This window comes from Pseudochaenichthys georgianus, chromosome 24 (assembly GCF_902827115.2).
Source record: "Pseudochaenichthys georgianus chromosome 24, fPseGeo1.2, whole genome shotgun sequence".
NCBI lineage: Eukaryota > Metazoa > Chordata > Actinopteri > Perciformes > Channichthyidae > Pseudochaenichthys > Pseudochaenichthys georgianus.
Genome location: NC_047526.1, coordinates 26,189,863 through 26,205,817, shown reverse-complemented (window position 1 = coordinate 26,205,817; position 15,955 = coordinate 26,189,863). Strand labels below are relative to the sequence as shown.

The 15,955-nt window shown below is 38.6% G+C and overlaps 2 protein-coding genes across 2 annotated transcripts; both read right to left on the bottom strand.

The window, feature by feature from the left end:
- Positions 1-272: 272 nt before the first annotated feature.
- ttc32 (tetratricopeptide repeat domain 32) lies at positions 273-6,555 on the bottom strand. The gene is made up of 3 exons (XM_034076436.2): positions 6,383-6,555; positions 6,033-6,199; positions 273-1,109 (listed from the first exon to the last, which is right to left on the bottom strand). The coding sequence occupies exons 1-3, from the start codon at positions 6,496-6,498 to the stop codon at positions 982-984; spliced, it is 411 nt and encodes a 136-aa protein (XP_033932327.1). The 5' UTR covers positions 6,499-6,555; the 3' UTR covers positions 273-981.
- Positions 6,556-10,371: 3,816 nt separating this feature from the next.
- matn3a (matrilin 3a) lies at positions 10,372-15,794 on the bottom strand. The gene is made up of 6 exons (XM_034076431.1): positions 15,612-15,794; positions 12,813-13,388; positions 11,372-11,497; positions 10,884-10,982; positions 10,638-10,708; positions 10,372-10,540 (listed from the first exon to the last, which is right to left on the bottom strand). Exons 1-5 carry the CDS (start codon positions 15,778-15,780, stop codon positions 10,653-10,655), a joined length of 1,026 nt encoding a protein of 341 aa, XP_033932322.1. The 5' UTR covers positions 15,781-15,794; the 3' UTR covers positions 10,372-10,540; positions 10,638-10,652.
- Positions 15,795-15,955: the final 161 nt, after the last annotated feature.

The window sequence follows — 15,955 nt, the reverse complement described above, 5'->3', positions numbered from 1 at the left end:
TGATTAACTGAGACATCAGCAGCTGCTTTATATTCCACTTAATGACAAAGCACAGGTGAGGCTTGTTAAGGATTCTACACACACACACACACACACACACACACACACACACACACACACACACACACACACACACACACACACACACACACACACACACACACACACACAGGGTGAGCTGATGTATGCCTAGTTTATTAAGAACATATTGTAAAAACATATGTATGGAAAGGAAAAACACACATTTTTAGTGTAAAAAAAAGTATTTATTGTTCAGCAAAAGTAGATTTGTATTTGATATTATACATATATTACTTTTTTATATTTGAAGAAGCAACAAAATAATCCACAGTTAATAATAAATTAAACTTTTCCTTAAAATCACATGTGCTTTTGATTTTTCCTTTGAGCCTCCTTATAATGACTGTAATCTAACACTTGATTATTGTTTGTATATATTCTCAAACCACTAAGGATGCACTAACATTTATTACAGACAGTAAAACCCGAGCTTATCGTTTCACCCGGGTCGATTTTTCTACTCTGTCCAATTATGCAATGATATATGTTCATTTATGAGGCCATAACAATATGTTCCAACTGGAAGAGTGTTGAGTCAGTGCAGAAGAAGGAATAATCAATGCTCTGCTTAACAAAAACCAAATCAAAATGTCGCACCCATCCCTGTGGGATTTCTACTTGGTTTCATAGGCTCAATCTGAATGTTTTTGCAGCAATAGTTTTATTTTCATTGTTTCTGTTCCTTGGTTATTTTGTATGTGGTTTGTGTTTACTTTAAGGTTCATCTTCATTCTGATACCTTTAATCAAAGGGTTCATGTTCAGATCAAATACAATTCCAATATTCTATACGATAGCTGTACATTATTGTAAATAATTTGACAAAACTTGACAGATTGTTTCTTCAAGCCAACAGATTTCAGGATTTATAAAAAGGTATATTCTATAGTTTATGGAGTTGTCAGTATCCCCTGTCTATCTTGTGCTGCTGGTCCAGAAGTGTCTGTTTCAGGCTCACTTTGGCATCTTCAAAATCTGGATTCATCTTCAATACTTGTTGGAAGTCAATCTTGGCGTCGTCGAAAAAACCTATAAGACATTAAAAATGTTCATAGATAAATGTCATGGTATGTAATGTACTGCCAAACTAGCTCATTAAGAGTCAGCAGTTTTATGTTCTGGGCATCATGAGAACAAGTGAGTACACAGCTCCATCTGGTGTTAAAAGAAGAACATACCGACTGACTCAAACACACACATTAACCCATCTAATGATGGGACCGCACCACAACACAGTTAATGACAGATGTTATAGATCTATATTAAAAGAGAGCAGGTTGACTTCTCAAGAAAGAGTCACTGCCACAAGGTATTCTGCTAAAACAACCAACAGGAATCTTGTGGAAAGGCTATTTAAAGAATGCTTAGTTTCTATAGTTCACTGAGCCAGCGCTGTGCTTTTTTGATTGATCATTTTACCAATCTATGTAACTATACCACAATGTGACTCCAAATCAATGCAGCATTGGATTAATACACCTCTTTTTTTTTTTATAGGATTTTAGTCATTCTATTTTATTTTGTTTCCTTTCTGGCATCATGTGAAGCATTGTCCCCCCAAAGCAAACCAGAGGCCTGTACTACGAAGCTGGTTCAACCTAACCTGGATATGTTTGAGTTAGCCGGTTGGCCTAATCCAAAACATACGTGCTCTCGCTAAACTGTACTACGAAGCGGGTTATCAAGTGGATCGCTCAAGCCAGCCGTGTCCTATCTAGTTAGGTGTGCGTTCACATGAAAGGAGTGGTATTTGGAGCATTCGACCAATCACAAACATGGAGAAGCGCACTGACAGCGCACTGACAGCGCAGCGCGTCATACTTCCTGAATGAAAAGTGAACTTTAATATTAGACATGAAGAAGTTAAACTTTAAACATCCATGACTTAAACACTTTATCCAGGATCAAAGCCACATAGCTGCACCTGCAAGGTGAATACAGCTGGTAACAGAAAAAGTGTTTGAATGCGTACATTAACAGGTTTATGATATCACTGCCCCGTCTAAGACACGAGTGGATCTGACTTGGCTGCAACAAGTCATCCAACTCATACGACCAAATGGGTAGATTTTTCAAGCCAAATATGCTTATTACGACCAAATATGTCGTTTGTTCAAGCGCTTAATACGACCTATAATTACGTTTGAAAATTGTCGGCCTCTAGTGCTCCCGTTCAATGCAAACGTTACAGAGGGTTGTTTATTCACAAATAACCCTCTCTGTAAAATCCTAAATTGTAGGATAGTTTGGCCATTAAAACGCGTTATGATTAGATTTCTAGCGAGAAGTGTATATTGTACTTTTAGAATCCACGTCCAGTCGATATGTAGGATCTATAGTTTGATAGATATATTACGAAGATGATTTGAGGTTTCATCAGGAGAACGTGTATGCGGCAAGAATCCATGTAAAGTTACGGGTTGAAAACAGTATTTCCGGTCTCGATGTTTTCATAATAAAACCAATGATCAAATGATTTAACAGTGATATCTGCAGTACTCATCAACTAAAAAACATCAGTTTATCCTAGTTAATTATACGACATGAATTGGTTTAAATTGTGTACAATGCTTTTGTGTTTTTCCCATAGGTTTTTCTCTTTCGATTCTGAGAGACACATTTCTTTTTTCAGAGGTTTTGATAGGCTAAAATCACGCCGCAATGCACGTCGGGATATGGTGTTTATGTGATATGAAATCGGAAAACATTTAAAAAAAATTAAATAATACTTTATTCCGAGTGTTCTTGCTTTTCTCTTTGAAAGTCATCACATAACGGCATTGTAATACACGGTTCGGCTGCATTAAATATTACATATCTGCCGTAGATATTTATTTATAGAGCCCTGATCAGAAGACCTTTTGACAAACTGGAAGAGATGCCCCCAAAACTGAATACGTGACGTGGACCATAAATATATCAACAATTAAACATCTTCCATTTCTTTTCACACAATACGTCTCCTTGCAGTATCAACACTAATTCGGCTGACTTTTATATTTGATCCAATTGGTAGATAGTCTGTATTTACACCATAACGGTACACAGCTGATATAAAGGGACTTTTTTGTAGTTTTTAAAGATATTACTGATTTTCTGAACTACCTTTCCAACTCCTCACGCAGTTGACTGTTACAGGTCTATACAAGTTCATGGTACAATGCATAAGCTTCACATCGAGAGACTGAAACTGTATTTTCCTTTACCGTTCTGTTTTAATTTCACAATAAAGTGAATAGTCATATTATGTTTGATATTATTATGTTTTATTAACTAGACCTCTGGTTTTTTAAACCACACCTCCTAGTGGTTAAAGCACGTTATTGAATTTAGTTGTTGAATAAGTTATATTTGATGAAAACATTTAAATGTTAAGAGTAGCCTACATACAAATTAGGGGTCAATGATAGAAATATAGAATGGAAAATATCTAGAAGATACTGTAGTGATCTCTACAATAACAGTTTAGTGCAGGACATCCAAAGATATTAACAGGAGGATGTGCAAAACAGACAAACTGATAAGGCTGAATTTTACTCAGGTGTAACTAAAGTCTGATTTAAGGGTTGTTTATATTTCACATCATTAATCAGAATCTGCAAAGTAACAAAAATAAATGTAGTAGAGTAAAAATACCAGGTTAACCTCTGAATTGTAGTGGAGTAGAACAAAGTAGTACATGCTGCTGTGATAAAAACATTTCCCAACTTGGGATCAATAAAGTATCTTATCTTAAGCTGATCGATGGCTACTGCCATATTTTCTAAATGTGCATCTGAACCTTGACAAGTGCATGTTTCAGGCTTATCAATTAACAACAGGAGGGGTCACAGACATAAGACCAGCTGTTAAATAAAGCTCTTCTGACCTTAGCTGTCATGTGGGTATATTAATGCTGCCCATTATGGACACAAGCAATTTTCACCCATGTATTAATTATATGTTTTAAATTTGATAACACCAATGTGTTTCGTGTCCCCTAAACCTCCAGGGATGTATACAGTTTAATACTGGCAACTTCTAATTGTGGGAAATACGAAAACGTCTTTTAAAACTACAATTCCCAGTAGAGATGTGCCATAGAACATGTTGCGAAACACACAATATCCAGCATGTGTAATTCTGGGGGAGGGAGGGCTGGGCTGGACCCGTCCAAGTCCAGTTTTGGATAGTCTGGCGTGGTTCCATTCCATTTCAAAGAGCTGTTTGACACTCGGCGTAACCTTGTCGCACTGCCACTCCAACATCCAATCACAGAGCTTGAGGGCTAATCACTGGGTTTGTAAAGCAAGGCGGATGTTGTAGTCCCAAACGATAGCTGGGGATTCTGGGTAGTGTAGTGTCTTCGGAAACTCTGTAGTGTCTAAACTCCGAAAAAACTATTTGTTTCTCCGAATCGAAGGTTAAAAACACAAAAGCATTGTACACAATTTAAACCAATCAATATTGTGTAATTAACAAGGATAAACTGATGTTTTTTAGTGGATGAGTAATGGAGATATCACTGTGTAATCATTTGACAGTGTGGGGAATACTTCCGGTTTTATTATGAAAACTTCGAGACCGGAAATACTTTTTTCACCCACGCTAATTTTACATGGAAGCTGCCCCATATACAGTACACGTTCTCCTGGCGAGACCTCAAATCATCTTCGTATATCTATCAAACTGTAGATCCTACACATCTACTGAACGTAGATTATAAAAGTACAATATACACTTCTCGCTAGAAATCTAATAAGAAAGCATTTTAATGGCCAAACTATTCCACAATTTAGGATTTTCCAGAGGGTTATTTGTGAATAAACGACCCTCCGGAGCGTTTGCAATCGACAGGAGCACGTTGTTTCTTACACGACCACTAGAGGTGCTACACTTTAAAACGTGACTGGGTCGTATTTAGCTGCTGAACAATCGACCTCTATGGTCGTTTTTTGTAGGAGGACAGGCTGCTTTAATTACATTTGACTCGAGTGTTTCGTCAACTTAATGTGTTGCTTAATAATAATAATAATAATACTTCTGCATACAGTATGTGACGCTGTGAGTGTTGCACGGATACGGCTCAGCTGACTCAGATAAGGAAATATATGATACATTATGATGCGATATGCCGCGGACTGTACTGTTACTTTGATCCGGTTACTTATGTTGTGGCAGATATTTAATTAACCTTTCTTAACGCTAATGTTATAATAGTCAGATTGCTCTGAAGATGGGAGGTGATATTCTATTAATGTTCACGTTCACACACTCTGTGATTTTTGCCGGCCGTCTTTCCTGCAACGGCAGTTTTTCTGTATTTCCTTTCTCCTGTAATATGACTTGATCGCTTTAAACTCCGCACACTGAGCTCTGATTGGTCAGCAGGCGGTGCTTTCACTGAGTTGATCTCTTAGCCAGCAACCTAACCTGCTCCGGGGCAGGTTAGCCGCTCAGCATAAATTACCATGGAGATCTAGCCTGCTAAAAAGAGAACCAGCATCGTAGGACCGGAAACCCTGAGTTTTCCCTGAAGTTAGCCGGCTAAGCGAAAATCCTGCTTCGTAGTACAGGCCTCTGATATTAATCCTACACTGGACAAATGTACAAAGAGGTGTGTATCCTTCTCGTCTAGTTATGTTGTACAATACTGCATTGATTTGGGGTCAATAATAGGTCACATTATATGGAAACTATTGCAAAAAAAGTGTTATTTATTGTTAGTTTTATATTAATCTAAAAAAAAAAATTGACTAAAATCCACAAGAAAAGAGGTTCCGACAGTTAATGAAGCAGACCTAGAAAACACAAGTGAATATCAATCCAATATCCAACCTAAATATACAATTATTTTGACATTTATTTTGAAGCAAAGCGGAAGTGAATTTTTGTTACTCTGTCAGGGTTGAAAATAACAGATAACTATATCTCCTGTGAACTTTGGACTAAAAGGGGTCTCTGTACCCTTACCTAGTCTATAGTGGATGAGTCCTCTGTTGTAGAAAGGTGTCTCAAAGCTGCTGTCACTCTGTATCGCTAAAGAGAAGTCCTCCACCGCTTCACCAAAATCCACCCGGAGGTACTTTATCTGTCCGCGGTTGTTGTAAGCAGTGGCCAAATGACTGGCTTTACAATCCCTGTGGAAATATGACAGCGTTAAAGAAAGTCTTCGAAAATGACACCGAAGTGAAAGAAACATCAACGTTAGCTAACAGTTAGCTTTAGCCGGGGACACAGAATTGGACGGATAACAGAATAAGCTGTAACACTAAAACGACTACAGACTTGCTATACATCGCCAAAAAACGAACAAACAGTACCTGGACTGTAAACAGGACGAGATAAACGTTGTGTACAGTAGTTCTGCACATTTGAAGTTCTGGTTTTTAAACTCAGAGTGAGCATGTTCAAGTATTTGAGGGTTGTCTTGCTCCATTAGCTGTGAATTCTGTTAAGGTTTGTTCAGAGCACTGGGTTTGTTGTGTTTCCTAAAGACGGAAGTGACGACAAGCAAGAAAACATCCAATCACGTTCTAGTGCGTCTCAAGAAGGCGGGGCTTATCAATGGGGCAATAATAACTTCAGAATTTCATTTAGCGCCTCAAACAACTTGTCATTTTGAGTTTTGTTTATTATATAAGATATCATTTCCACTTTACATATGTCGATGCTTCTCTGCATTTTTTGGAGTTATTATGAGGGTACTGGTTGACACACAACCTGCCTTTATTAACATATCACTTAAAATTGACCACAGAGGATGCATCACTTCATAAAAGTGACTATATAAATAAACGTGGCTTTTATTTAATGTATTTGTTTATTTTATTTTTAAAGATACGCGAGTTGTTATTGTGATCCATCAGTATAAAAGGCAGTACAGTACATGAATTGACAAAACTGTGTTTCCCTGGTCCTGGTGCCAAACAAAACAATGAACATACATACATAAGGTGCAAACAACAGGATATAAAAACGGATACAAAATAAGATACAAATTAAATACAAAATACAGGTAGAGTAATGTAAAAACATGAAGTCAGTTATGCACCGAGGATATCTTTCAAATGTTTTGTTGTAACAGCAGGTGGCAGACTTGACTCAGATCCTTTAAAAACCAGGCCTTAAAGACATCAAAGTCTGTAGGTGCATTCAACCAAAGATCCAGTCAGTGGCTAACTACCTGGAAAAATATGTTCCTATTTTTGCATCAATGGACGTGTTTTTCAAAAAGAAAAGGCTTGTGACCCTCACACAATGAAATATCTGTCACACCGCTCTCAGGTCAGTATGACACTCGCTGCAGTAAATACACAATTTAGCATACCCATAAGTAAACTGGTGAGAAATTCTCAGACCATCTCCCAGGTGAAAAGTCAACTTAAGGAAGCAAAGGTTGTTCAGTAGCCGCGCACTTCCCTTTTGCGGTCCATTTATCTTCAAGACGAGTTGAAGCAAATGACCCTGAGGAAGAGAGTGCATACCGCTGGCTGAGGCAAATAACAAAAACATACAACCTGTGGGAATGTGGGATAACTTTACATATATAACATAAATCTTTGAGTTTCTGCATCCTAAAATCCGGAAGCCCAAGAAGTCTGAAAATATATAAAAACAAGGGAGACATCTCCAAAATAATTCAATGCAACTTAATTTGTATAGCACAATTTTTTACAAAAGCAGTACAGAGTGTATTACATAAAACATAAACAAAACAAATAAAATAGAAGTCAAAAAATTGCAAATACAGAAAAACCCATACATCAAGTCATACAAATATAAATCATGTACATAGATAGATACACAAAGCACACAAATACCATATGTTCATTGGAGAAATAATCCATTAAAATGAGACAGTTTTACCTTGTACCACTGTGCTCATCATTAGAGGTCAGATTCTTTAAATTTGAGGTCAACTTAAACTCCATGAAGCTATGGAAAATCCCATACGTTTATGTTGGCAAGGACAGCCTGTCCACATGAAGCACAGACTGGTATGTTCAGAGCTTTTTTTGGACCCTAAATGTTGCTGTTTGCTGAGAGACTTAACACAAAGTATCAAAATCCCCTTTAGTCTGCCAGAACATAGACACAAATCCACCACCCAGCTACATCCTCTTCACTGACAGACACGCGGCACCACCACACTGAACTTTTATCACTACAGTTCACTATCATGAACTTTTCATTTTTTAAGGAAGTTATTGCTGCTACATTTTGATATTGAATATAAAAAAAGGAAAAAAAGTTGATGAAGGTTCACAAAATAAGGTTTACGAAAATACATCTGGTTCCACAGAGTCGTTAACCAGTAAGTGGATTTGGTAATAGCAGTAATAAATTCACAAGGTACGGAATGAACTCATCATAATCAACAACAAAAAACGTATTTGAAACCGAATATTTGAATTATTTTAAGGATAATTTTGACTCTTGAAATATTTGCATATATTTGCAGATTTGCCAACTGCAAACAAACTAGTACATACAGTGAAAGGTTTATTCCCCGTATTTTGTATATTACCTTCTTTAACTTCAGTCCATTTATAAGCCTAGTGTAGATTAGTGCAGCTTTGTGAGTGTTATATTGTTCATTATAGGATATTGGGGGGGGGGGGGGGTTAGGGGGGTTTAATGACTCTTAAAAGACACTCATCAATGAAAAAGTAACACTGTTAAACTGTTTTAAAGAAATATTAAAATGTATCCTCAAGTAAAAACCTGAGCAGAAACGCTTTGCACCATCCTTTATGTGTCTTTTCCACTTCTCAGAGGCCCGTGAGTCCCATTCATCTTCCTCCACAGACACACCGGTGGGCTCACCTCCCTGACCGCCTTCCCGTGTGGAAACCATGCACACTGGAATAGCGAACAAACATAAAACAGCTGTCCGGTTAAAGGAAAGAGGGAGAGGATCCAAACCAGACTCCAGGTAAACTTTGGCGTGTTGACTCTCTCCCTCTCACAGACAGAGCAGACACAGACGCTCTGTTTCAGGCAAATAAGCCAACTCATGCAGAGGTTTCACGACGACCTCTCTCTGTTGTTTTTTGGTAACACTGAAGGTGTAAAAAAACATGATGGTGATAACAGGGTTAAAAAACAGATGACAGATGAACGCTGTTAAAAATCATTCACGTCCAAATCCACTTAGGTTAGAAGGATGTGTAGCTCTGTAGAGTTTATTAAACATTTATTTAGTATGTTTGGTGACTGTAGGTGTGTTTGTGGGTAAGAAAGAGTTCAGGGTTAGGAAGTGATCTCTTCCTGACCTCAAATATCTGAGCGCTTTGATAGTTTTTGTTAAACTAGAGTAAATTGTAACACATTGTTAACAAAAATGTTAGAACGTCTATTGTGTTTACCCTTTTCTATTGACACAGAAATACATACATGGTATTAAAATGTCCAGTTATATTATATAAACTGATACAATGTCTCTCTTGTTTATGCAGAAATATATTTCAGAGCAATATGTCTATTCTGCCATATCATTTATTGGATATAGAGTTTATCCTGATCAATATTTTACAAAAAAACACTGTGGGATTTATCATGATAAGGATTTTAATTTACCTCACAATAAATAAAACCCTTTATTGCTTATTACCAAGCAATGGTATCAGTGAAATGTTTTATAAGCCTTTTAACATGATAGTAAGGTTTCATTTTTTTAAACAGAAATAAATAAAAATGTTTAGTTGATGGTCAGAAATCTTTCAAGCAAAAGCTGTTCAATGTATTTTCCCATTAGCCTTTTATTAAGTCGTTTTTACTGTTTTGGCGGTTATATTCAAATGTCTGAATAATATGTATTATAGAACAATATTAATAATGTTGTCAGTATTGCCCTACGGTTAAGAACTCAAAAAGACAAAAGTGTACAACAACTTTCTCATTTGTGGCTTTTTTATTATCCAATTGGTCTGCCTGGTTACATTTATAAATATTAGCAAACATACTTTTTTCATTTCATATCTTTCACAGACTACTAACAATTGTTATCCATGACAAGTGATTTAGTTAAACTGTAACAGAGAGTCTATAACAAACAAATATATGCAAAAATATCTAATGTAGTCAAATGTCATATTTTTTCCATTGAAATCTGTCACTAAATTCATCCAATAAATCAATTATATAAACACTACTATATACAATATGCAACTTTGTACAAACAGGACACATACATAATACAGTACAGGATAACTTATACTAATTATACATGTTCACATATATATATATATATATATATATATATATATATGGGAAATAGAATAATAACTGTAGTTAAATGCTCATTAAACTGCATAATGTTTTAGCTCAACAGTCCACTATAGTCAGTAGCTTGAGGGGTATTGGTTTATGAATCACAGCTTCACTCCATCTGTGTCTGACGTCCATACAGTAGTTATGGGAGGCTGGATGACAGGAAGCTCATGTCCGTGTCCAGGAAGTAAACCGGCGAGCTGTTTCTGCAGAAAGTAAATAAACGAAAGGTCAAACTGTGTGGTGGGTGAGAGGCTTTTCTTTTAAATCCTCCCCCCAGAGAACAAAGCAGTCACCACCTACCACAGTGCACAGCTCTTAAATGCGGCCCACCATGTTCTCCAGACGCTCGATCCTCCCAGACACATCGGCCAGTGAGATCAGTCAAGGAAACTCAAGTACAGGCACAATTAAATGATGAAACATACACAAGACACGCTTTTAAATGCTGTTACAATAACAGTGCTGGCAGGTATCAGCCTCAGAGAAATGGGCCGCTGAGAGTGTTTATAATAAAACTTCTTCCATCTGAAACAACAGAAAGGATATGCTTGGCTGTGAGCTGCTGCAGGGCGGCCTGGGTCTGCTTGGCGAACATCAGTCGGGCTTCACATTTGCAGGGATCCTCCACCACCACCGCCCTCACCTCTTCTCCAGGAGAAAGCAAATTTCACATCAGTGTAACAGATCTTTCAGAGAATGAAAAAAACATATACGATAACACACACTCTACTTTTCCAACTGGGCCTCTGAAAGCTTAACAAATAATATGTTCCCAAATATTCTACAATATGAATTTAGCATTTTCAATTTGCTACATCAATATTCAATCAATTCTATAAAATTACCCGATTATTGTCCAACATGTGCTACAGCAAACAGTGAATTATAGAGAATTGTGCACCAGTTGGTTGTGATGTTGTGAAGCCCTGCTTGGAAGCCAAACACATTATTCACAAATGCACTGTCAGTAGCATTAATTAATATCAAAGCAACACATCATGTTTGCTGCAGGAATCCATACAGTATGTTCTTACGTTTCATGGAACATGTTTTCTTGTCCGTATTCAAGATATAACCGATCCGGCACTGGCAGTAATACGAGGCATTGCTGTTGACACATATGTGTTCGCAGTCATTTCCAATGGAACAGGGGTCCAGACCTGCAATAAGCCAGGGTTAAGGGATGGATACTGGATACACTTTAATATAAGTAGGAGATCCTGATTGGTAAGATGGCTGCAAATAATTCAGGTAAAAGTTATCAGTTTCTTTCTAATGTCGACAAAAATGAGTAATATAAACAATTTGTTTACTGCGACAGCTGTTTCTAATATAATTTCTGACATCTATTTAGCTTTTACAAGTGTATATTATATTTGCAAGCTTTTCCGTTGCATTTGTACTCGACCAAATGTAACTTGATTCCTTCATAGACCTTCACCACATCTCAGCCAAGGTCATTTGCAAACTGCTTAGGTTCACTGTGTGTTGAACAACACAGGTACAATCACAGAACCCTGAAGTAAAGCAGTAATTATAAGTTACATGGATACATTACTTCACAAGTGCTAGGGGGACAAGGCAAACAACAGGACAGTAACATATGGACCAGTACATACAAGTTTACAGCAGAACCTCATTTGTCCAAAGAAATTAATCAAAATCGAGATATTTTAATAAATTATTCTGATCACTGATCACATGATATGTTCACATGTCCATATTAAGGTATATTGCATGTATTAGTTTGAATGCCTTATTTTTGAGATTGGTTTAAAAAAGTGAAGTTCGGCTATAAATCATTTCATATTTAGATATTCAAAGCATACACCATTCAGATGCTCTGAACAACTTTACGGAAGCCCAGAGTAACTTGTTTACATATGGAGGAAATAAATAAATAGATGTAATATTCATTGTGGCCACTAGAGGCTGAAGTGCACTGCTACTACTAAAAGCATAAATGGTTTCTTCAAATTTTTCAATTTCTCCATACACAACATACACTTATTGTGTGTTAGCAAGTCATGAACCAATTGCTATCATGTCCTTCTTTTGGCTATAAGATTCTGTGTCATAAACACGGGAGACGACTCAATTTAGATCAGTCTTTAACTGCTTGCTAAACATGTTGTGTCACTTGTCTTTCAGGGCTTCAGTAAACACGACTAACAATTACCATATACATTTTTGCTGAAAGAGAAGCTGAAAGTTTAGGGCCGCACAGCCCCAAGACTTTACGTTGGTTAGACTGTTCGACTAAAAGCAGGTTCTAGTGCCAACATCTGCAGTCCATGTGGGGGTTGAGGGCATCTGGCTTTATCCTCATGATTTCAGAGTTTATAATTCACCAATAACACAGTAAATTACCCTCTATCTGCAACAACCCCCCTGTAGACTGTAGGTGCCCTTTACTGAGGAACTAGAACCGGGGTTAATGGTGGCGTAAAGGTCTTGCAGGTCCCTTTGTCATACCGCACAGGGTCTCTCTGAACTTGGAGGTGAGCTTCTCGATGACGCCGTATGTCTCCACATAGAAGACGTGGTCCTCCAGGGGGATGCTGGCCATCTGCTGCAGGGAGCGCATGTCGGCCCTGTCCACCCCGACAGCGTAGATCTCGATGCCTGAAGCCCTGGCTGCGGCCGAGACCTCCTCCACCTGGTCCTGGGGCCTCCCGTCTGTCACAATGATGGCCACCTTTGTGATTTTCCTGGAGCGAGGTCTGGCTCCGGACTCCTCGGTGAAGGCTTTGTTCATCGCGGTCTTGATGGCAAGGCCTGTCATGGTGCCGGCCGCCAAGGGCTCGATGCGGGTGATGGCTTTCTTCATGTCGGGTTTGTTGAAGTAGTTTTTGAGGACGAACTCGATCTTGACCGTGCTGGCGTAGTTGACCACGGCCACTCTGGTGGCTTCTGCGCCAACGTCCAAGGTGTCGACCATGTCAGCCAGGAAAATCTTCACCTTCTCAAACTCACCGGGACGCACGCTGCGAGAGCTGTCAATGATAAAGACCAGGTCCAGGGGACGGCTCATGCACTGAGAGTCTGTCTCTGGTGATCAACCAAAGCATGGCAGGATTAGGTCATAGTCATTATTCAGAGAAACATTCAAGTGTTTTGGTGAAACTGTTAGTGACAACAAAACACAGGACACTTTGGGATACACAACACATGTTGCCATGAAGACAGAAGGAAACTGTTGTGCATCCATGTAGTGGTAAAAAAATAAAATGATATAGTATGCCTTTAAACATACTGACATCATTTCAATATTTCAGTCCATCATATCCTTTTATCTAATTTTCCTGAATGAAAAGGATGCTTGATGTCAACACAAAAAAAGTGATGTCCCACCTAAAGATGGAGACATTGTTAGAAGCCCTGCCTGTCCGTTAACATAAACATACCAAACTACATTTCTGCAGTTCAGTGTCAGATCCTCTTTGCTTTACAAAAGAAAAAATACCGCTTTTATTTAAAAAAGACATCAGTGTTAGCTCTCGTCTTATTTTAAACATCAAATGCTTAATATGAATCAAACAGATGTGAAAGTGGTGTGAATCTTCTCTAGTAAGAAGGAAAATATCTCACAAAGAATCTATAAATGGTGTGTGTTTCTATTATGTCTCAAATCAAACAGATCTGACCTGTAAAAGCATTGAAGATTTGGGTTGGAAAGCAAACCTGACTGGTAATGTTCTACCTGTCTCAGGACTGACGGTGGTGATGAAGCCGCTTTGGGTACTGACCGGTAGCGTCACAGGAGCGGGGGTCTCCACCGGCAGCACAGTGGTCACCACCACCGGCAGCATGGTGGTCACTGTCGTTGCTGGCAGAGTTGGCTGTATTGTCGGCTCTGGTGGAGGTGGAGGTTGAGTTGGAGGAAGGGGAACCACAGGCGCTGGTGGCACTGTTGGGTCTGTCTTTATGAGGCAGGGACCTTTCAACGTGTGAGGGAACTGGCCTTTGAGCCTGTGATGAGGGTGGTGAACTACTGGTGGAGATAGACCTTTGTATATGTGATGCATATGTGGAGCCACTGGGCCGGTGAATCTGTGGTGGTATGGGGGCATGGGGTGTGAGGGTCTGTGGTAGGTCAGTGGAGGAGACATAGGAAAAGGTCTATACACTACCGGTGGAGGGATCCTTGGTGGCTGGTAGTGGTAGTGATACCCTCCTCTATACGTGTAAGCACTTCTGTGGCCTACAGGCACACCAGAAAGGAAAAGTGATAGAGAACATTAGTAGGTGGAAAGTACAGGAGAGTGGTGTAAGTTGACATTAGACAACAATAGACAGACACATTATTAGTTGAAGCACGAGTGTAAGTTCAGCCACGTGGATTTGTTTTCTAACAAGCTTGGATTATCCCGTATAATAATGCTTGTGAAACACCCAGTAAACACATTTCACAATTCATGCACGTTGTGTTTAAGAAAAGTGTAAAGTCCAATCATCCACTACTGGTTACATTACATGTTCACCCTAACTAGACCAGGTCTGGCCTTTCATGTTTAATGTAATATGCAAAAAATACATAACAGTACAAAACAGTTTTTAAAGTTATTTCTATTTTAACTCATACTGATGAGATTAAAAAAGTCTGGAGTGGATATAGGAACAATTACTATTTAAGTACAGTCTTAAGGTACTTTAATTGAACAAATACAGTTTATGTTACATCTACATATGAGCGAGAAATGCAGTACTTTCTACTACATAGTTTTGAAAGTAAAACAAATAAACATATTTATATTTTTTAAGAGCTGTATTGCTTCTGGCCAAAGTATTTTGGGGCAAAAACCAAACTTGACACAAAATGCAAGGTATTTGCCTCATTAAACACACTAAAGGGGGCAAAAGACATTCGGTAATTGTGTCTTTTAATACTACCAAACTTCAAATGTTGGAGGAAAAAAAATCCCCAATGCCTCGACTTATAAAGTTATTTAAATAAAACCAGCAGAGAATTTTTGAAGGAAAATGTCACATTAGTAGATGCATAATTTTGTAAGGGGTCAGAAACCAAAACGATTGTTCATTTATAGCAGTAAATTGTTTGTGTTTTTAAAATAATAGTAACCACAACGTCACATAAACTAGTGGAGTTAAATCTGTAGTGTAGTATTAAAGTACCTCAAAACTCTTATTAAAGTAAATAATAAATGTGCTTTCCACTACTAATGCTTTCATATTGCTATATTTTTTTACTTAAGTTTTGTAAACTTCTTCCCTCACACTTAGAAAGTACCAACCAACTCGTTCAGAACTTACTGTCTGGGTCCAGGGTCCTGATCGGGGGTCGGCCATTGAGTCGTGTTTGTGCGTAGCTCTGTGCGGAGATCAGCCGCGGGTCCCCGGCATTGGGAGGGTGTGTGGCCCGGGCATCAGGCAGCAGCAGCGCGGCGCAGCACAGCAGGCTCCAGAGCAAAGTCTTCATCATGTCTGCAGAGTCCTCCGGTGGTCTGTCCGGTGTCTGTCTCGGTCTCAAAGGGTCCTCACTGACCGCCTCCCCATATGAGGGGCTCTCAGCAGAACGCGTCAAACCGATCGTCCAATCCAAAGGTGGGACACGACCTCCACCGGTAGAGACGGTATGGAGGACGGTATAGAAAAAA

What these genes read in the sequence shown, in the direction of transcription:
- ttc32 (XM_034076436.2), bottom strand. Translation starts at nt 6,498, where the DNA reads ATGGAGCAAGACAACCCTCAAATACTTGAACATGCTCACTCTGAGTTT. An exon ending in TCGTCCTGTTTACAGTCCAG is followed by an intron (nt 6,200 to 6,382) that starts GTACTGTTTGTT and finishes ATATTTCCACAG; the next exon opens with GGATTGTAAAGCCAGTCATT. An exon ending in ACTCATCCACTATAGACTAG is followed by an intron (nt 1,110 to 6,032) that starts GTAAGGGTACAG and finishes AATGTCTTATAG; the next exon opens with GTTTTTTCGACGACGCCAAG.
- matn3a (XM_034076431.1), bottom strand. Translation starts at nt 15,780, where the DNA reads ATGATGAAGACTTTGCTCTGGAGCCTGCTGTGCTGCGCCGCGCTGCTG. An exon ending in GTTCAGAGAGACCCTGTGCG is followed by an intron (nt 11,498 to 12,812) that starts GTATGACAAAGG and finishes GGCTTATTGCAG; the next exon opens with GTCTGGACCCCTGTTCCATT. An exon ending in GAAAACATGTTCCATGAAAC is followed by an intron (nt 10,983 to 11,371) that starts GTAAGAACATAC and finishes CTCCTGGAGAAG; the next exon opens with AGGTGAGGGCGGTGGTGGTG.